General features: G+C 40.9%; 1 protein-coding gene across 3 annotated transcripts in view; it reads right to left on the bottom strand.

Annotated features, from left to right (window-relative positions):
* AATK (apoptosis associated tyrosine kinase) overlaps window positions 1-22,667 on the bottom strand; it is an 88,661-nt gene that overhangs the window by 15,120 nt on the left and 50,874 nt on the right. For all 3 annotated transcript variants that reach the window (XM_075216899.1, XM_075216901.1, XM_075216900.1), the window contains 7 exons: window positions 21,154-21,295; window positions 18,015-18,094; window positions 15,974-16,092; window positions 10,185-10,272; window positions 9,061-9,194; window positions 6,220-6,304; window positions 724-845 (listed from right to left, as the gene is read on the bottom strand). In XM_075216899.1, coding sequence (XP_075073000.1) covers window positions 724-845; window positions 6,220-6,304; window positions 9,061-9,194; window positions 10,185-10,272; window positions 15,974-16,092; window positions 18,015-18,094; window positions 21,154-21,295 — 770 coding nt within the window. The remainder of the gene's footprint in view (window positions 1-723; window positions 846-6,219; window positions 6,305-9,060; window positions 9,195-10,184; window positions 10,273-15,973; window positions 16,093-18,014; window positions 18,095-21,153; window positions 21,296-22,667) is intronic.

Raw genomic sequence — 22,667 nt, 5'->3', positions numbered from 1 at the left:
TATAGGTTTGGATTGCCAAACATATGGGTAAATAGATGCAAAAGCTCTATTAGTAGCCCTTACATATAAAAAAACCAAAACAAAACCCTAAAAAAGCAGCCTGCAATGTCAAACAATTGGGTTAATGAAAGGAAGTTTGCTGTGCACAGGGAAAAAAACTCCCCCCCCCCCCCTGCAATCACAGATTCATCTCCAGTCCATATATGTCTATATATATTTTATTAATAGCTCTTTTATAAAAGCTAACTTTCATTTTAAAGTGCTTGTGACCCTTTAAGTGTCTCTCATTGGCTGTTTTTCTACCATCACCAATCCATATTTACATTTTGTTTTAACAGTTAATATATACCTGTGCTACAAGCAGAACCTATTTGCCTTGTGAATAGAAATTATTACAGTCAACTATGTTGTGTTGCTGGCTTGTTATATAGTTCTACCATTCTGTCACTGAATAAATGAGTGGGTTTGTTTTATCAGCACAGCCATTGGCCAAAGAGTATTATTAACAAGGGCCACACCCATGTTCTATATACACTAGGTCTGAAATAAACAATTAATGCAGGTGCAGAGAAACGTAATTTTGCAAAGCGTAGTAAACAACAAAAGCACAGGAAGTTCATGGAGACAAACACAGAACAATTCATCACTGTGGATACACAGGGCTGCACCCAGGCCAGGGCAAGGAGTGCAACTGTTACATGGGTGACAAAGATAGCTTCCTACCAGATGTTACTGGCCTTAGTCTGATCAACCACCAGCAAGTTCCCATGGACTTCATCAATGAGCTCCGGCGCAATCCATCGCAGTGGAACCCACAGCTGGTCCGACGTCAGAAGGTAATCATCCTGTAAGGTACAAACAAACACATCTACCCGCTCAGACACACTTTCAAGCTTCCCTGCTGCTTCTTCCTACTCGCCCCCCACCCTCCCTGAGGATCAGCAGACGTCTGACTCACCCTGACGGAGAGAGGTTATAGTGAAGTCCCCTCCCCCCCCTTGAGGCAGAGACGTGCTCTGAGATGGAAGAGTGCCTACTCCCCTCCCTTAATCTGGGCAGCTCAGTGCCTCCTCTGGCACAGACTGGGGACAGCTGGCAGAGAGCCAGGTGTTTGGTTACAGAACATAGAATGTGTGTAACACAGTAACAGAGTGTCTGAGTGGTAAGAAGAAACAGCCATCCCTAGTTCTCATGTGAGACATTCAGTTCAACAACAAGACAATTGACACTATGTAACTGTCGGCAGTCAGTCCTTTACACTGTGCAGATTACTTGGGTGCGAGTGTGATGTGAGCGCGCAGCAGGTGGATTTTGAAAGAAGAAGAAAAAAAGCCAATTTAAAAAAATAAAATAAAAAAAATGTGAAAGAATATATGCAGCCTGCAGTTTTCTTATCAACACAAGGTTTCCTACCAATAATTGTTGCATAATTGCATATTGGAAAACAAGAATATAATCTATATAAGGAAATACTGTGTATAAATCATATAGTGTCATGTAAAACATTATTATGAATCTTCTGTATACAGGGATGCATTTACTCCAGAGGTCTAGAAATGGTTTAAGACAGCCTGTAACACACTGTTTTGGAACTACAAGTCACAGCATGCCCTGCCGGGTTCAGGAATGGTACAGAGGTGAAGGAACAGATTAAACAAAATTAACTATATGGAAATTCAAATTCATTAACAATTCTCCTAACCTGCATCTATAATATGATTTATCCAAGACAAGACCCAAAACACTAAGCTGATACAAAATTAAAAACAATCTTTATTTTATTTTCATGTCACTGACATTTGTTTGTATTATTATTCCATAATGTATGGTGTGAATAATATGTTGGAATCTATATTTATAAATAAAGTATGCACTGAATAAACCCTTTTTGGAGGTGCAGTGTGCCTTGATCTTTGCAAATGCACCTATATTTGTCGGCATTTGCGGACAACCAGACGTTTATACCAGGCCATGGGGGGAGTAGGGTAGAGCAAGGGCGTTCCTCGCTAATTATGGAGTAAGTAAACAGCTACATTTAGCTTTACTTTTAATTCTTCCAGGCAGCAATGGATTAACCTCATCATTCAGAGAAGAGACATGAAAAGTAACTCCCCTGGAGAGTATATAAGGTGCCTCCTCCTTCCTCCTGGACCCTGTCTCTCGCTTTTTTTCTAGTTTAGTTAGTATTTATTTTCTATTTCTGGGCTTATCTCAACCCAGATTACCAGAGGGTCCCTGTAGCGCAATTTGGGTAGTGCAAGCAGGAACGAAAATTTAGCTTCCCTGGAGTCCAAGCAGTCTGTGAATTCTTCTGCATCTCTTGTCTGCTGGAGGCATTTGCCTTCAGTTCACGTGGGTTCTTCTCAGAGGACATCAAGTGTGGAAGTAAACATTATTCTGGCCAACGCTGTTTCCGAGTAAGCATTTAGTATGTGACATTATTTATTATTCGCTCCATACAGACACGAAGGCATGTACCTGCAGCATTGGGACCGAAGCTCACCACCAAAAATGTAAGCCCCTAGTCAAGGGTGTTTTCTGCATTATTATGGATTTGGTTTAGTTAGTTCGTTAGTGTTTCTCCTTTCCTAGTACCCTTCTGGATCCTGTACGAAGGAAGAAAATGTAGCAAATCTCACAACTTATTATATGGAGCAGGTGATAACCCTGATGGTTATGTGGAATTTTTACTGTACAAGATGAGATCCTGAAACTGATAACACTCAACCCCTTTAACATATTAAAGAAATTATTAACTGGGTGACGAAATAAAGCTGTCACTAAAGAAGACACAAAACAAAGGACAGAAGGAGAGGAGGAAACATTATTGAAGATATGGATTATATAAGTCCTGGTCCTTCTGGCTACGAGTCATTTGATATGATTGGACTCACTGATGGAAGATGAATCCATATCAGAGGATTAAAAAGGATCCTTGGTTGATTAACCTTGATGTTATGAATATAATGCTGACACATATTAATAAGCCTATGGCAATTGATGATTCGCCAGCTTCTGAACCTCCTCGGAATGTCATTTTCAAGATTAACACAGAAAAAAAAACAGTGTTTGTCATATACAAGTTCTTAAAGATATAACCAATAAAGAGTAGCAACTGTTTTATAAAGGCCAACCTAATAGGAAGAGTATGTATGCTTTCCAGGATGAGGAGTATATTGCCAAAAATAGATTAGGCCACAGCCAGGGTAGAACCACCATTCCATTAGAGGATGGAAGTCCATTAAAAAAAGCCCATACTTTATTCTAGTGTGGCAGCGGCTTCAAACTCAAGAGCACTCAGATTTTGGGCCAGTACCCTGCATAAGGACATAGAGAAGATTAGTAGAGAGCATCTACTTAAAATGTGTTGAAAGTTTGCAAAAAGGAATTTAATTAATTTGCTTCAGATATTATTTATTTTTCTTCCAAGAAGAATTCTTTTTGAAGGCTCTTGTTTTCGGTCAAAAGTTTGACTCTATGATTCAAAAGATCATAGAAGGTTGTTCCAATCACTTGCTACAGTATAGAAGAGCAAGACTATTTATTTTTCCTTCCTCAATGCAACAATTAAAGGAAGCACACAGTTATGGGCCTGGGAAACAATATTCCAGACAATATCATATCCTCTCTTCCAAACAGCCCTTTCGGCATAAATGAGGTGAGGTACGCCATGACAGCAACTCGAATTTTACCAGTTACCCAGAATAAACAATTTGGTCAAGCTTTCTCCATCCTCCCCTATGGAGCTTCAAAGGCATTACAAGAAAACCTGGGGGATTCTTCTGGACCAGCCTCTGCCACGACAATCAGATCTTCTACACCAGGGACCATTTCTTCATTGAAATCTAGAGTCCCTCTCTTTGATGACATGGAGAATGAGCAGTTGATGTTGACAGTATCTCTAATTAAATAATTGACACACTTGAAGTAAGGAAATAATTCTTCCAATGTCTATTAAAGAATCTGGCACAATTTCCATTCCAAATATTCAATGTGAGGTGTAACTCTAAGCTGGATGATCCCATCTCTGTCACAATTCCAATTGTTTTGGAGTTTCTTAATGAGGGGTTTGACTCTCTCTAACCTCAAAATTCACATATCTACACTTGGTATTTTTGGATATTAAATTATCATCCACGGTTCTTCTCTTTCAGTTCTGTAAAGCACTAAAAACGCAGATATCCTCATATGAACCCCAAAAGTACTGTTTCTTGTCGCAATCACATCTGCTCTTCAAGTCGGGGACCTATGTGCCTTTTGGTGTAAATAACCCTTTCTAATCGTTTACACAGACAAAGTGGTGTTAAGAACTAATCCTGCTTTTTTACTGGAAGTAGTTTACAATTTCCAACCAGGAGATCATACTCTTATCTCTCTGTTCATTAACATGTAATTAAAAAGAAGAATGATTACACATTCGAGGTCTTGTTAGAACTATCCTTATTTACATTTTCAAACCGAACAAATTTGGGAATACACAACAGCTTTGTCTTTCCACAATGTGCACATAAAGGATATACTCCATCCAAACCTACTGTGGCACGATGGATTAAAGATGTCATTACACAGGATTAAGGATAAGGGTACGGAAGGAAAGTGCCAGGCATATTAATGGCACATTCTACAAGGACAGTGGTGACCTCCTGGGCGAAGCTCAAGCCTAAACAGATGATATCTGCAAAGCAGCTGAATGGACATCCTCACACTCTGACCAGACATTATCCTATTCCAAGGTGCAGTTCGGAAAGGAACATTCTTCAGGAAGTGGCTAAACAGTTTATGCATTATGATTGCCGTGTTATCAGTGTTGTCATCTTTACCCCACCCTATTTGATTATATTACTTTGGTACATCCATTCTAAGGGGGGTATTCAATTGACGGCGGGATCGCCGAAAATCCTGCGCTCAAAGAATATTACCGTTAATACGGTAATTACTCGCTGGATTTCAGCTCGCAGCTCCCTGAGCTGCGAGCTGAAATCCAGCGAGTAAATTACCGTATTAACGATTTTCCCACGCAGGATTACCGTATTAACGGTAATATTCTTTGAGCGCGGGATTTTCGGCGATCCCGCCGTCAATTGAATACCCCCCTTAGTGCTGCTAGGGAGTATGAAAAGGAAATAGGAGAATTACCATGAATTTAATTTCCTTGAAATACTCCATGTCAGCCAAACATTCCCACCATGTTCTCAGTTTGTGTTTTGTAGGACAGCTTTGGAAGGTTCTCAAGACACCAGTATGAAGGAGTAGCCCCCTTATATACCCTCCAGGGGTATTCCTCTTCCTGTCTCTACTCAGCAGAACCAGGTGGTTAGTCCACTGTAAGGGCTGCCATGGAGTATTTCAAGGAAAGTACAATTTCTGAAGCCAAAATGTTGAAATGACATCAAAAGATGGAGATAAAGAGCGTTTTTCATGTGCAAAAAGATTTTATTTTTGCTCCAGTTCAAAATTGGCAGGGACTGGGTTTCATTCTGTAACTTCAACAGGGGTCCAACTTGCACCTTTCAGTTACACTTTGGCTGAGAAGTTTCCCGGCACACTTTGCTCAATGTAAAACAAAGCTTCAAATATAAAAAAAAAGTGACATGTGTAATGAGGAGTCATGGTGATCCGCCACTCTCAATAAGCCATAAATGAGGCTAACCAAGGAGTATTTTAGCTGAAAAAGGGAAAAGTGTAACTACTTGAAAAGCACAGAACTACAGTGGTAAGGAGCTGGAATTGGATGTTGGAGGAGATATTGCATCTGAGTTTATGCTGCACCAGGACGGTTGGCGTCACAAACAAGTCAGGTGACTTTTGTTGCTCACTGCCCTTTTCTGCATGGCAATTACATAGCATCAAAGCTGGACAGATGCAGGTACAGTACAGAGTATACTACAGAGAGAATGCTCGGGCCTTGTCTTCACATCTTGCTCACCTGTCCATACAAACCTCCATTATAAGCAATGACAGTAGAACTCTATTTATACAGATAATATTATTTACAGAAGTTCATACATATATTAGCATCACTTGTATATTATACAAATGTATATTTATTATGGCTACAATGTGTTCGGGCCAAGTTACAGAGCTGCACTAACAGAAAAGTGTTCCAAATAAAAAAAATGTTAAGACCATGAAAAATCATGTTTCATAGTAAATATTTCATGGAGACCCAGCTCCATTTCAAACCAAAACTTTCCCCTCCTGTAGATTCCCTGTGCTTACCCTATACTTGGAGTGTGCCAGCCCATAGTCACCGATTTTCACCGTCAAGTCGGCAGCCAAGAGACAGTTCCGTAGAGAAAGGTCACTATTTATTGGAAGGGAGAGAAAGAGTTAGACTGGAGAGCTTGTGTGTTTGTTTTTCTTTACAACAATCCAAAGTGGAAAACAAAAAAATTGTAGAGACTAGTGGGGGAATTAAAACACACTTGAGCAGGTACAAAACTATCCTAGGGGTGGCACAGTGGTTAGCACAGATGCCCCACAGTCCATGGGTTCAAGGCTGCTGCCACCATTAGGTGAACAAAGGTGGTCGCCAAGAGCACCAGAATTTTTGGGGGAGACAAAAACACAGAATGAGTAATATGTCATTTAGGGTCGTCACTATTGAGATTTCAATTTAACACATCCGCTTATTGCTGTACTTCATAAATAATCTTGACCGTGTGGATCACACTGTGGTCTGTGTGGATTGGTGGGTTTCTGCACAAGGACTAGGCCAGTTATATCACAACAACTTATATAAGTTCAGTCTCAGCTTCTTGACATGCATGAAGATATGTCCCTAAAACGTGCGAGGGACTTCAGCAGTCCGTAATAGAGTGAATGGGACGGGTTGGAGAGAGAGTGTGTGTGTGTGTGTGTGTGTGTGTGGTGTGCGTGGGTGTGTGTGTGGGGAGGGGGGTTATAACTTAACTAATTAATACTTGCTTTTTAATGGCGCTACATTGGAAAGTCAGCTAAATACTGAATATTATTCATATCGGATAGTTTTCTTTACATTACTGAAGTAGTTACAATTTGACAAATTCACATACAGTATATAGTACTGTGATAGGCAGCACAACGCAAATATAAACTAGACAGGTCACAAAGCAATTTCCAGTCCTGTATGTTGCTGTTAGGGATGGAAAGTTGCAAAGCATTTGCATGTTAAAGAAATGCCAGGTCTATTATTTGCATATATCAGACGTTTACACATCCTAATGTGTGTCCCAACAGTCCTTTGTCTGTACATTAGTAGCTGTTGCTACCGGTCACGTGACCTGCTGTGTTCTTTGAGCACTTCACTGACCTGGGCAGCATGCAGACATCCGATTTACCGCCCAGATCAGTGAGGAGCTCAGAAGAAATGGTTGAATCCCAGTGCACAGAGGGTCACGTGACTGTTAGCAACAGCTACCACAGTAAGTGAAAAGGTATGTGTTTGTCTGTGCATTAATAAAGCTAAAATGATGAAAAACAAAATGAATGAATTTAAAAAAAATAAACATGAAAAATCTGTGTCTGTGCCTGACTAACACTTTCTTTAGAAAAAAACTTGTATTTTATAAGCAACAACGCACCTCTTATTGAAAATGATTATGGGTATTAGGAGACACCTTCTTCTATTACCTGAATAAATGTATATGTGGCGGTAGCTTTGAAGGACATGCAGGATCTGAGGACATGAGCGGGATTCTGTGGCACATGGGGGAATTATGTGCAATGGTAGGTCTGAGTGGCACGTGGGGGAGTTATGTGCAATGGTAGGTCTGAGTGGCACGTGGGGGAGTTATGTGCAATGGTAGGTCTGAGTGGCACGTGGGGGAGTTATGTGCAATGGTAGGTCTGAGTGGCACGTGGGGGAGTTATGTGCAATGGTAGGTCTGAGTGGCACGTGGGGGAATTATGTGCAATGGTAGGTCTGAGTGGCACATGGGGAAATTATGTGCAATGCTAGGTCTGAGTGGCACATGGGGAAATTATGTGCAATGCTAGGTCTGAGTGGCACGTGGGAACATTTTGTGTGGCAAGTGCAGGAGTGGAGCAAATTTTGTTGTTTTTATTTTCATTCCAGAAAAAAATATTTTTATTTTTGGGGCAGATAGATGTGCAGAGGGGAGAGGAGAGGGAGAATTAAGAGAGTAGAGTAGAGTAGAGAGAAGGAAGGAGATGCGTATTGCTTTAACCTATTACTGAGATGAAGGATAATGTGCAGCACTTTGAAGGCTGGAAGGCCACACGTGCATGACTCTTGGAGTGTATTAGGTTGTCCATCACTGGGCTACCATGATCCCATATTTAATCTATAGCCATTTTATCAAGCGATCCATGTTAATACATAGTCACCAGAATGTTGTGCATCTTCAAAGAGAATACACAAAGGTAAAAACCACCTTACAAGTATCACTATTACCCAGATCCTGTGATATGCAGGGATGATATGAACAGGAAAGAAAGAGGGGGCTAGGAAGGGAGCAGAGGGTAAGATAGATGAGATGCATTAAGTGTAAGATAGGCTTTATAACAGCAGAGAGCTGATAGGCACAATAGACTGCTTTAGCCCTGATGAAGCATGGTAATAAAAGATACATGTAACACAAATGATGAGCGTCACTTGGCAAAGTCGCGCTGCCGTCCGAGAGACCAGGAGCAGTGAGTGCCGCCTGCAACAAAATCACTGATGCTGGAGCCTGCATGTCCCACTCATTCAGCATCAGGATATTGTTCCAGGGGACAAACCAAGAGGCGTCCACAGATGCGCAAGAGAAAATACCGAGTCTAGGAGAAGACTGTGGAGGGCACACAGATGGTAGACAAGCATGGAAGACACAAAAAAAAACCAACATGAAAAATAATAGAGTATGAGTTTTATTGTGCAAAACAAGTGGTAAATATAACATGTGAAAAAATATCAATGGATGCCCATCCTGGCTTTAGAAGTTAAGAAAAATAAACAAAAATGTAAGGCAATTACTAAAACAAAAGCCAAAAAAAACACAAAACAGGTGAAATGATAGAGAACAGCACGAAAGAAAAGTCTATTTATTTTTATGCAACACACTGTCCACAATTTCTAACCTGTGGGTATAATTATTCTTGTGCAGGTGGAGCAGCCCGCAGCACATCTCGCAGCCCATCCTCTGCAGGGTCAGGGGGTCAGGTGCTGTGGACTCCGTGGCCGCACAGCTCTGCAGATATCCTTTTAGGTCCCCCTGCAAACAAACAAAAAAAACAAAACATAGGTTATGAATTCTGGTCTGTACTCTACAGGTTACATTTATATTAGACTAAAGCAGTATAAGTTTAGCAGAAGTACTAAACACTTGACCAGTCATTCAATCTAATGAACAAACAAAGCAGGCCATATGTACACAGAGCAAGAAGCACTCATATTTTGGTCACTTTATATACCTGTATCACTAAATGTATAATACCTAAATACCTAGCAATATGCACATTAACAACAATTACTAGCTACATGACTATTTTTGCATCATTTAGTTTTGTCTGGCAATAGCTAACTTTCTTAGACGATGAGAAACCATATACTGCTACTGGTACTTGTTAATACAGGTGGCACATGGACTCTGCCCACCTCTCATTCAGTTATCTTCAGAATGGGCAGCACCACTTGACCAGGAGGATAAGTTCCTCCGCCAAGTATTTCCCCAGCTCCCGCTCACCATCATCACTTGCACACTGCGCACCTCACGCACAATGTTCAGCTGGAGGGCAGCAGGGCTCTCGCAGAAGGAGGGGATAACAAGGACTGGTCTGAAGTGGCATGAAAAGCCAATGTTTGGATATGGGGCAGGAGAGACTTGTCAGCAGCGCCGGCTCACCTCTTGTTCTTGGTAACCGCATTACAGGTGGGCGGATATTATGCTTCATGTGGTGCACAATTAAGACGTGCCATGACTTATTTTTCCAAAGTACCTTTTTACTATGTTTAATCAAATAAATTTCAATAAAGACCAATACTTAATTTGCAGCACTAGCAGCCCACATGTTACTATTTGTTCCATGTTGTGTTAATTGCTACATGAGCAAATAGATCAAGATCACTACAGCTATTGAAAAAGACACACCTAGATTTTCATAACAAACTGCAAAACTGTTACTGGGTTACATGAGATGCTGAAGGCTCTCTCTAGCGATTCAGAGCTTGGCACATTGTACTGTGCTCCATGCACTGTACTCACCAGTGGGCAGAACTCCATGACCAGGAGGTAGGGGGTGATCTCAGCACACTGGGCTAGACACTGAAGCAGGTTGGGGTGTTGGAGTGCTCTGAGAAGAGATGGAAGGTACAACCATACAATGCAATCTTATGTCACAATAATCATGAGGTCTAAAAAAACATCTCTAAGGCAGGTTTACTTATCCTTCATTTGCACCTTTTGGGGAGGGGGGGGGTAGATTTCCACAACCCCTCCTACCACAGACCAGAGGGGACATGCCCCCTACTCTTTGTAAGATGCAGCAGTCCCCAGTGCTAAGGTACAGGGGAGAACCTTTGCAGGTTTGCCAACTGTCAGTAAATATGCTGACAGCCAGTATAAAACACAAAAAAAAACAAAAAAAAACCCACGAAGAAAAAAACCCACAAAAAAATAGAACACACAATTTTTTTTTACGAAAAACAAATTTTCATTCATCAAAAAAAAGTTGTAGGTAAAATCATCTCTTCCCGACCATAAGTCAGTAATAATTTAAGACTGTGTAGATTATGTAGGCTTGAATACCCATTTCCAACATATTTTTGTTTTATTGCAGAACACATTTTTTTTATATTGTGTTAGTAAAGAAATACTGTGACAGTGTATTAATAGTTAAATGATATTTTTATAGGTTGGCAACCCGAGATCGCTGCTAGAGACTTGATGTAATGTTAGAACAGCACACAATCGGACGCAATGAGCTATAATGACACTTTGGACGATCACGGCTGCATTTAACATTTGAACCTTACAGACAATGTACAAATCTGCAGCAAGGGTTAGTGAACAGTATTGGTTTTGCAACCCCTTGAATGTCAGTACACGGTTTACACTGATAATCAGATCCCTGGGCTCTGCCATATTTTTGGTCAATGTCCCTTTTAGCAGTAATATATGCTTCATCACTCATTTGTTACTTTATTTGTGAATTTCACAATTTGCACACTTTCACGTTTATGAAAAGAAATCCAGTATCCCTGGATTGTTTAACACTTTCACATGCACGTACAGGTCTCCTACATGGAGATTTTAAATCAGTTTAATTTATTTTTGGTGGTTTTTTTTAAAATTTATATCCTTCTCTAAAACACCAGATGAAAAGCAATTTCTTCCAAACTAGCAACGAGTCAATCTGGAGATCTTTTCATTCTCAAGTTCAGCATTCTCCCATAACTGTGCCAGACTTGGCTTGAATTATTAAAGACCTGTCAAACAAACCACACCTGTCCACATAAGGGCCCCCAGTACCCTTTAGCCTAATTATATTAATGGGCAGTTAGCAGTTATGCGTCTCTATTGGGGCTAACTGCAATTCTAGAACAGTACCAGGGGCCAAGTGCATACAGCGCAGGGGCTGTGGTACAAGACTTTTAAAGGCAGGGTGGAGAGTACTACCAAGCCTGATAAGAGTTTAAGATCTCAGACCAGCCCACTTGCAGTCTGACATACACCAGTCTTTTACCTTACACCACAGACTGCCAGACAGAATATTGAAGTAGGAGAATTACGTGATGGCTTTACATATCTGGGAGGGGTTTCCATTCATATACTACAGGCTATGGCAGGCTGTGGCTCTCTAGCATGCTTGGACTTGCAGTTCCACAGCAACTGGGACAAAGAATCCCTTCCCCGATCCACCTAATTCAGAAGTGCTCAAACGCGGTCCTCAAGAGCTACCAACTGGTCATGTTTTTAGGATTTCTGTCTGTAAAAACAAGTGGGATAATTACTGACCCAGAAAAATAGATCAACTCCCCCGTGCAAGAGTAAAGAAAGAAATCTTGAAAATATGAACTGTTAGCTCTTGAGGATGGAGTTTGAGTACCTCTGACCTAGGCCATGCCCCAATTTGCTAAAATTCCAACCAGATCCACAGACGAAATCCACACATTTACGTAAACCTACACCCACTTTCTTATAGACTCCACCTTTATCAGGGTCTGTTGGGAAGTATGAAAGTCTATATACACACACTTTAGGTCTATCTTGTGTTTTACAGTCAGTCACAGACAAGTCAAAGGAAGTCAGAAAAAGCAGAGGGGAATATCCACCCTTATATGTATCTGTTTCCATTCTATCCTGTAACCCCTAGAAAAAAAAGTAACATGATCCTCTTTGAGATCTGGTATGAAAGTATTATTTTAACACAAAAAGGTGTGTCAATACCTGCCAGTCACAGTTCAACTGGGTGGTTCCCTGGCTCAGCCACTGTCAGTCACAAGCTGACGGCCCACTAATTACTTTGTACTGGCATCAATAACTTAGAGCATTACTTAATAATATGATGCAAAGAACAATTATGTCCAATAAAACACTGGCTTTAAACAGTGTTGTGTTTGATTGGTTGCTATGGGTTACAGGACATCATTGAGCTTTTCTGAGCAATTCAGAGACTAAAGCAGATACGGAGAATGTCTGTAATAGTGCTGTACAGTGAAATGACAGAAAATCAACTTATAGTCTGTGGTATGATCAAAAATATATATACTTATTGGGACACATTCAATTAGGTCCGGAGATCGCAGGTACGCGGCAGCTGCGCATTACACAAGGTAATAACAGTACCACAACAACGTGGATTTCCCTTCGCAAAAGCTTGGGGGGGGGGGGGTGCAAAGAGAAATCCACATAGCTGTAGTATCGCGTAGTACCTTCGCAGGTTGTTCCGGAGCGTAACCGCGATCTCCGAACGTAATTGAATATACCCCATTGTGTCAGACGTAGTGTGCATACTGTGGTAAAAAGGACATAGTTACTATGTGCAAATGTTTGATTTCTTGATATCTATTTTAACACATTGCTACTGTGATTTGCAGCACATTGGTCTATAAATGTATATGCCTTGAGATCCCCTTTTTATATAACAAAATAATTAATGTACCTATAGTGTTTATACCTGAATAAGGCCACCCAATTGTCTAGCTCTATTATAGTCATTTTTCCAGGGTAACAAAATATCAAACGAATACACAGCTCATTGCAATGTGTTGATAAAGCCAATTAACACACTGGACTGAAAGGTCTATTCATTCAAACGACTCCAAAGTCAGCACTGGAGGACTGACCGTTACCACCTCGGACGGGGGTCAGGTTTTGTGCAGGGGTCTGTCTCTAAAATACAAATTTTGTGTATACATGATCAATGAATCTTACAAACATGCGATATGTTCCCACTCTTGTGTGACTAGTGGATAGGTTTAGAATGCTGCTAAGGTGGGTGTTCCCTGCCCTGCACCTTGAATAGCAAAGGAGGTGTGGAGCAATGCAGAAGACAGAGCCTAGAACATTTGATGTTCTGTACAGGTTCACACAGACAAGCATTACATATGAGGTCATAGAATAACCAACATGTTATACTTTGATTGTTTAATTTTTATATTAACTCAAAATTTTATTGAATACGCATGAAGGTGGCAATAGGAAAAGAGAAACCAAACAATGTCACAATACATATAAAAACTGCGATGTGTAGTGAAAAATGGCACCAAAACAATGAGTACTGATTCAAGCAATATCAGTTGATTTAAGAGGCTAATGTGTGGGGTGGTCGTCAGCTATGGTGAACCAGGGGTAGAAGACCCTCAGAGGAGGAGGAGAAGCAAAGGTCATAAGGTCATGACTCAGAGCGCAGGAGAGTGGCGAGTAGAGATGACAGGTAGGAAGAGGCCACTCAGAGGGGAACAGACAGGGAGCATTACAGATATAGCCAGGGAGCTCAGACTTGGTGAAACTTATCGTCCTTATCTCGCAGGTGGGAGGTGATTTTTTCCATGTTAGCAATGAACCATATGTACGATTTTAGAGCAGAGACGCAGGAGGTTCTGTACGTTTCCACCGCTTGGCTATCAGGCACCTAGCGGCCACCAAGACATGCGAGGAAATTTACAACCGGGTGGACACGGGTGTCTTGTATAGAATAGCAGTGGAGGAAGGACGTTCTGTGAATCTTCCTACTCACATCATAGGTCTTTTTTAAGTTGTCCATACATGCAGCAAGATTTACAGTATAAAAGCTGCAGTTATACTTTTATAACTGACCTACAAAAACTACCCGATGAATGGCTGCATTAGAATCAATCATTAAAGATTATTCATAAATCCTATTTTTAACATTATGATTTCCAGATTTCTTGGAGGGAACGATATCCACAGGACTTCTTAATACATTAATAACTAGCTCTCCTTCGAATCATGGTAACTGGTGTTTTGCATAGTGATGTGTGTTCTACTGCAGTCAGCGCCACAAGGTGAGGTGAAAACGTCTCCGAGCACTCAAACCTCTCACTGCAGGTGCCGACTGCCAATGGTAAGATGTACTTAGAAGCCGCCTTCCTGCAAATAACAGACTACCCCAGCATTAGACCCAATAACTGCGCTACTTCCAGGGGCTGCACTTTCATTATTATTGAGGTGTCAGGAGGGAGGCTTACAATGAAGTAATAGCCATTATCAGCCTCAGTGCTGGCTGGTATGGGAAGACTGAGGAAGTGGCAATTATGTCCATTCATTATTGAAACACCTGAGTGCAGTCCACGGATGTTTAAACACATTGGGTGGTGTTTACTAACATTACATTTAGGTGATCTGCATACTCTGAAACACAGCAGCCAATCAGCAGTTAGCTTTGATCTGTCAGGAGCAAATGAATCAATAAAGTAATGTCTGATTGATTGGGAGTGAAAATTTTGTACCAATGTTATTAAATGAGACCTATTGTTGTTGGTGCTCAGACACTGTGTTCAGTCAGGCTGAATGGCAGACTATGTTTCAACAGAACATGATTATGAAAGATGGTTTATGAAAACAGTACAGATCTATAGGTGTGCTGAGCAAAGCACGGATATACCAACACATGTGCAATGAAGCCCTGTATTAGCTTCACTGTATTTACACCGATATGGTAGTGGGTGCTGGCAGTGCTCGTACTACCAGCAATGAATGAAGTGTAGAGGCAATGGACGCAGCTCATTTCTGGGCCCCATGGCCGCTGCATTCCCGGAAATGCTGGTAGTCCCACCATAGAGAGGTGGACTCTATGGATTCATAATTTACCAGACACACAGGTGTCTCAGTTTTTTGTCTTCTAGACAAACTCTCAGCAGGGTTCACTGGATTTGAAATAGCAGTGTTAGTTCAATGGTCACATGTCACATTTTATTATCATTAACAGTCATGCTGGTTCTCATCTAATATATGAAAGCAGTGACATCCATCCAGGACAAAAAGTATAGGATACATATATATATGACCCGAGCACAGTCCATACATAACATTCCTGACTGTAAAATTAGGATAAATTAGGCCACACCTTGATCCAGTCATGCTCTTTTGCTATCAGACCACCCTATTTTCTGACAGGTCATGTCCATTTTGACTTCCAAAACTCTGGACTGTCCCTCTAAAACAGGGGTAGGGAACCTGTGGCTCTCCAGGTGTTGTGAAACTACAAGTCCCAGCATGCTTTGCCAGTAGATAACCAGCAGAGAGGTGGCAAGGCATGCTGGGATTTGTAGTTTCACAACACCTGGAGAGCCACAGGTTCCCTACCCCTGCTCTAAAATAATGACCAAGGTATAGTTCTCTACAAATCACTTTTTAGAATTTACATTTTGAATGCAAGTGCTCTGCTGCATCCTAGTGGTTGTAAGCAGTACTGCAGTTTTACTTTAACTTTCCTAGCATATCCTAGTCCCACAGGTGTTACCCATGAAGAGTTTAAAAAGGTCCAAAGGTAGATGGTAGATTGTAATTGTTGTAACTCTTTTACTCACCTGTAGGGCTGAGTCTCTTCAAGGAACAACATCTGCTCCTGAACACTAGCACTGACTTTAAGCTCCTTCACCACAACCTGAGTACTGGTGAGACCAGAATTCACCTCCCCAAGCAGCACCTAAGGAACCACAAAGACAAAATACATATTACTTTGAAGTAAGTTTCCCTTGGACAAACAGTAGAACAGATATTTTAGTTAATGTCATAATACCACTCCTCTTCTTCTCCCTCACAGTTGACAACTTCTGCCCCCCACGCATGCTGCCTCTGAACTCCTCGACTCCGACCTCAGCTTCACCCCTCGCATCCAAATCCTCTCGCAGTCTTCTCGTCCTCCACAACTTTGCCAAGATGCACCCCTTCCGCACTCAGGAACTAACTAAAACCCTGGTCCACTCGCCCATTATTTCCCACCTGAACTACTGCAACCTCCTTCTCACTGTCCTTCCCTCACCCGCCTTTCCCCTCTACAATCCATCCTGCATGCTGTGGCTAGACTAATCTTCCTGTTTCTTCACTCCTCGTTCACTGCCGTACTCTGTAAACACCTTCACTGTCTCCCAATTGCATCCTGTATTTAATTTATGCTGCTCACCCTCATCTACAAAGCTCTCACTAATGCATCCCCTTGATACATCTCTGAGCTTGTCGTGAGATACACCCCACAGCTCGACTACTCCTACCCGTTACCCTCTTATAACCTCCTTCCACTCCAGGCACTAAGACTTCTCCTGCGTTGCTTCCCACCTATGGATCTCCTTGCCTCGCCCTACCAGACACTCCTCCAATCAACAATTCTTTAAATGGTCGGTCCTTCAAAAATGACCTCTTTATGCTTGACTATCCTACTCCCACTCCATGTCCACTACCTATACATCATCCATCTACCACGTCCACTAGTGTTCTATTTTCACCTATTGTCTCATTACCACCTTCATCTTGAACGTAAGATTTTTCAGGCAGGGTCTTCTTTACCCTATGTCATGTTCGTTTACCTTACACAACACTGATGTCATGTTTTAAGCTAAATCTTCTGCTGTTCTGTCTTAAGAAAATCTACAGCAGAATAACCTTGTAAGGACAGTAGTTTCAACAATGAAGCCATAAACAGAATTTTATGTACAATTGTACATAGGGGAAATAGCTGATAACTATTGTCTCCATAAAATAATACCATACAGAACAGTTTAAAGCAAACTTTCCGACGGACTGTTGCTCCTGTATACAGTAGTTTGTGAAATGGTACTTCTTATTCCTCTAATAATATCTGGTGTCTCCTAATAGTATAAACTATATTACACACACTAAAAGTATTTCCATTACCCCATGCTGCCTGTGTGATTATATCACACTGAGTAGTGGGTTGTTGAGCATGGACCCCGAGTGTGTATGTTGTCTGTTTTTTTTCCCCCCATGAGACTGAATGTTGAACACAAAATGGTTCAGTTTATCTGGTATTTTGACTGAAAACATTGCCCTACATAGAAAGAGGTTGGAGAGCACCGTTGTAAATCATATTTACGTCAAAGATACAATGATTGAATAGCTGAGAACAATAAGAGTATCACAGGCACAAATCTAAGGATTTGTGGCTGTGGGGAAGAGAATTTACAACCTGTACCTTTGTCCAGATCAATACAACAGGAATTTACAGTTGCTGGAGTGTTTATGTCCCACCGTTTACCTGGCCTGAGAATTCTGGGGCCAGACTCACACCTATAATGCCCTTAACAGTACATAATAACGGATATCAAATTCAAATCACTAAAGGTATCTGGCCTTGGTTTTAAAGAGGTCTCATCATCTCATCCTTGGTTTTAAAGACCATAAATAAGATTTGCCTTACTGAACAACGGGAAGGGATATCAGCTCCCGTGTTTATGGTGTAATTTTTCATTTCCATTAAACTTTATATTTTTTGATCTGCCGACTTTATGCTGTATTCATTAATCCACTGCGATAATCAATACAATAACTATCAGCTTGTACTTCATCTGTAATACACAGGAAAGCCTGCAGAGGGCACCAGAGAATACTCACCTTGCCAAACCAGCCATGGCCAATTTCCTTCAAGTACAACAAGCTCTGTCTTCCCAAGTCTGTAGATTTGAGAAGTTGCACTAGAAAAAACACAACAATTAGAACACAAAGTTTAAAAAAATATATATATTTTTTTAACATACATATTTGGCAGACATATTTGTTTCATACGCAATGTGCAAAGCAGCAGAGATTCAACTCACATTGATAACAATTGTTTCAATCAATGATTTTTGACAAAGATTAGAAACATGTCTGTCAATGTGTGCTCGGTAAATTAAGGTTTCAGGTTGAATGAGAGATTTATAAAAAGACTGGTATTTTTAGTTGCAGCAATCAGTTGTGATTTGTATAATTGTTGTTCCTTGAAATGGAAATGTTGCCTGATATAGGCTGCAGGACAGATTTTGAGAGCCTACGTCAGATAATATGGAAAGATGAAGAGTGGGATTTGAATCCAAAAGTGGAGCAGTTTGTAGGAATGGAACATGCAGCTTGCCCATGAAGTGCATTGAACATTACATAAGAGAAGCCCAGTTTATGTCTGCTAGCAAGTCACAGGGGCATGTGGAATAATTACACAGACGTAGGGCTGTGACTATAATAAGGTGCCTCTGGCAGCAGGGTTTGGGGAAATACAAAATAAATGAGTTTTACAAATTGTCACATTTCTTGACACAACTGTCTAAATGAATGGCATATGCCTTGCTTTTAGCTCTAAAATTAAATAATCTGTCATTTTCAAGCATTGTTAAAGTTTGTACAACCCAGAGAGCTAGTAGTTTGGTGAGGGATGACAAAGGCGACAGTTCAGTTGCGTCCTCAGGCTCGGCGCACCCCCACGTTGTGTTTTGGTGGCTAAAGAACATACCACATAATTGCACATTGTACAATCCTCACTCTTAAAAGGTTTAGTGGTTCCGACGTCAAACCATTGATTATATCATTTGAGTCTAACTCGGGCTTGGGCAACCTGTGACCCACCAGCTATAGTGGAACTACAAATCCCACATAGGACATTCTGGGATTTGTAGTTCCACAACAGTTAGGCTGCAACCAAACATAAATATTGTCACATAATGTATAAGCACAACTTGAAACAAACAAAGAAAACTTGGTCTTGGACTTGTATGTGAATATCTCAAACACCGTAGGGAGGCTACAGAATACAGGACTGGCTGCCAATTATGCCACACACGCACCCTACACTTTGACACTATGTCTCCGACTTCTGTGTGACATTTTAACTCCCTCAATGCTCCCACGCTGGCCATCCTACCACCTTACCCTAGAATTCAAGGAGTGCATTCCAAACCACACCAGCAACAAACAGCAGCATTGTGTATAGCCTGGTACAGCCAGACACTCCTCCTCCTGATGCTGGACACTGGGGTCATTCTGTATGACATCAGCGCAAATATGGAGAGGCCGAGGCTGTGTGACAAAGCTCCTTTGTATACCAAGAGGTCTGTTCTTTGAGGGTTTGTTATAATGCCTTTATGAATTGCTTCACCCCCCTATTCTGTTGTTTTCCAAAAACATGAAAAATTCCTAGCTAAAGATTCCAGTCCCACTCATTCCTGGTCATACATAGGAAATTACACCACAGCTACAAGCATTGTCTAGGCTGAGCCCACCTTACAAGAGAATGAAGGAGCCATCTCCAAATCGTATGGTCCCACACTTTACCACCCACACACAACGACACAAACACCACATTCATAGACACGCTGTCAGTGTCCGAGATGTGCGCTCACAAAGAGAACGCTGATGGTCAGCAGTTTCACAGCACCTTGGGTTATACAGAGTTAGTCCTTCAGTTATTATTTAGTGGTTTCAAATCTAAATACTTCTTTTTTTTTTTATCATACAAGTTGATCTTTACACTTGGACTTAGCATTGTCCTAAAGAGTATTTACACATCCGTTACAGGAAATTACATTTTCTACAGAAAAAAATCTTTCCAACCCTATAGCACTTTGTTCACTTGAACTGTATCCTGTAGACAGACAAATCATGCAACGCATGGCCAATTATCACACTATACATTTGGAGACATTTACGACAACTAGTGCACAGTTAGCTGGTTGCTATACACCACGACATATCTACAGAAACCATTTTGTACACCTACCTGTGTACCAGTTTTCATAAATATTCCCCATGGTGTAAACACGGGAACAAGTGATTTAGCCACAGATTTTGAACTACTTTTACCAGGTATCTAGTTAACAATGTAATTGGGTTACTTAATTGAATATTTTTTTTTATTTTACATAAATGGGCATCCTCCACAGAACTATCTATTTTTTTTGGACTTTGTAACAGGAGAATTTGGTAGTCTTGTCTGAAGTCGCACTGACAGAGTGGAAAATATTCCTTTTTTCCCCCACAAAAATATGGCTTTGCCAGTGGAAGGCTCTGAAAACATGGTTCTCCAGTTATTCCCAGCATACCCTGCCAGCCACAGACTTGTGATAAAGTGTGTCAAAATTCAGAATACAATCCTAGATGTCAATGGAATGCACCATTTTTGAAGCTTAAGTTTTATTATAAAAGAAATCTTAAAATCGTTCAACTGGTTTCAGCTTGGCTGCCATCAGGTATGGAGGTATCCGCACATAGGCGTCTTATATCAGGCTAACGATGCATGTCATTGTATTTAGCAATTCATTTAGTGCAGAAATTTCTTACCATATAAATAGGAAAATATTCCGAAATACAGGTCAATGCTTATCAGATCTTGAAAGAGATACATCAAACGTTGTTTCTTTGATTATTCTAAATTTGCAGATTGCCCATAATGACGTTTAGCCAATATATTTCCCTTAACTAGATAAAAGATATTTGTTTGAGCTAAAGGCTGGCAAGGTATGCTGTGACTTGTAGTTCCACATGATTTGGTGATCCACTGATTGCCAACCACTGCTCTAGACTGTGGAACAACCTTCTACCACTCTACAGACTTTCAGAATACGTTTCACTGTTCATTTTTACAACATAGAAATTTGCAATTAAACAATCATACACCATAAAAGCATCACTGCTGAAACTAAATAGTTAAAGAATTGATTAACTAATGGGCACCAAACATTATGCAGATGTCCCACAGAAGAGAATGCAGGCCCCCTAACCATACCTGATCTTCCCGGCTGTTTGGACATTGGTACTGAAACCTCGGTAAGAGGAAGGACATAAACCTCTGGTCCATTCTGTGTGGCTGGGGAACTCTGGATAGAGAATTCTGTGGTGTAATCTTCTCCCTCCACATTGTCAAGCTCCTAGGGGAGAGTAAGACATTTATAAAAGAGGAAGAGGTGGGACAATAATTCTGTCACCACCCCAAACATTAACCTCTTCCCTGACACATTTCTGGACCGAAATTACAAGTTATGGTCTTTCTAGACGAATAAGCTTTTAATGGGAGTTTGTAGCACAATTCATAGGGGAACACTCTCATATTGAATGATTTCATACAGAAGAGGGCGGGGCCAGTAGGATCATGTATGTACCACAAGTGTTTGCAGACTTGGGCAAAATATACTTAAAAATGTCTACTCAGTTTAAAATTGAATTAAAGGATGGATGGGTCTGTCCCCAGGCTGCAAAGGTCCAGTGATGCTTTCCATTCTGTTACTACCAGATGCCTATTTCAAACAAGCATTGTTGTCAGTTTTCCCTCCCCCATGAACTTCCCATTCATGTGCATGTGAAATTCACATTGTGAGGTGCACTGACAACACCTTTGTGTGCTTGAATTAAGGTCCACCCAAAGGAGGAGAAAATTGCTGGAATATTAGAGCCTCTGGGAAACTCGCTGAGTAGGAGGAACGCTGCACGCCAGGTAAGTAGAAATATGTATTTATCATAACTTCATGAACGTTACCTCAAAATAATTTAAAATATTCAATACAAAGCAAATAACACATTGAAACAGTTTGTGAGAGGTGTACATTCATACTATCCAAAATAAACATATGAACGTTTACTAGTTGTTTTGATGTATGATGAAAACGTTATTACTTGTGAATGCCACCTAGGCATTGTTTTTCATTGTACGTTGTCCACTAGGTAGAACGGTTACACTTAAGCCATATCTGTGATGATTAATAAAGATTCCATCTTACCATTAATAAATGGAAATATGTATAAAAATAAGGCGGTTAATGCTGAACAACTGTTTGCACGTTTTACTGAACAATCTAAGAGAAATGTCAATAAGAACCAAATTATACTACATTAAGTGTCATATTAGGATTAGTGTGTCTTTTTTGCCTCCTGCACACAACACATTCAGAGCTGTAATTGGATCAGGTGACTTTGGCAAACGGGGTTAAGTGGGAGGCAAAGCCTGGTTGGCCCTGGCATACAGAAAGAACTAGAGCAGCGTTCTTCAATCATGTTTCAGGAGCCATGTTGAGGATTACTCACGCATGACTTTCTGTGGCATTGCAGCTGGCACAGGAATGACCCGCGTTCTGGGCATAAGATGCCAGCTGCTGCCTTGTTTACAGAGCAGGAATGTCACACACATGCCTCTTGGCACATCTTACACAGCTGCCCATTTCCCCTCATGGGAATTTTAGTTCTCCCCAAAGGCAGCGCTCCAAATTGTCATATGGTCTCCAGACATCTACAAGCGGCTCCTCATAC

Source organism: Mixophyes fleayi, chromosome 6 (assembly GCF_038048845.1).
Source record: "Mixophyes fleayi isolate aMixFle1 chromosome 6, aMixFle1.hap1, whole genome shotgun sequence".
In the NCBI taxonomy this organism is placed as follows: Eukaryota; Metazoa; Chordata; class Amphibia; order Anura; family Limnodynastidae; genus Mixophyes; species Mixophyes fleayi.
This window is presented reverse-complemented; position numbering and strand designations above follow the sequence as displayed.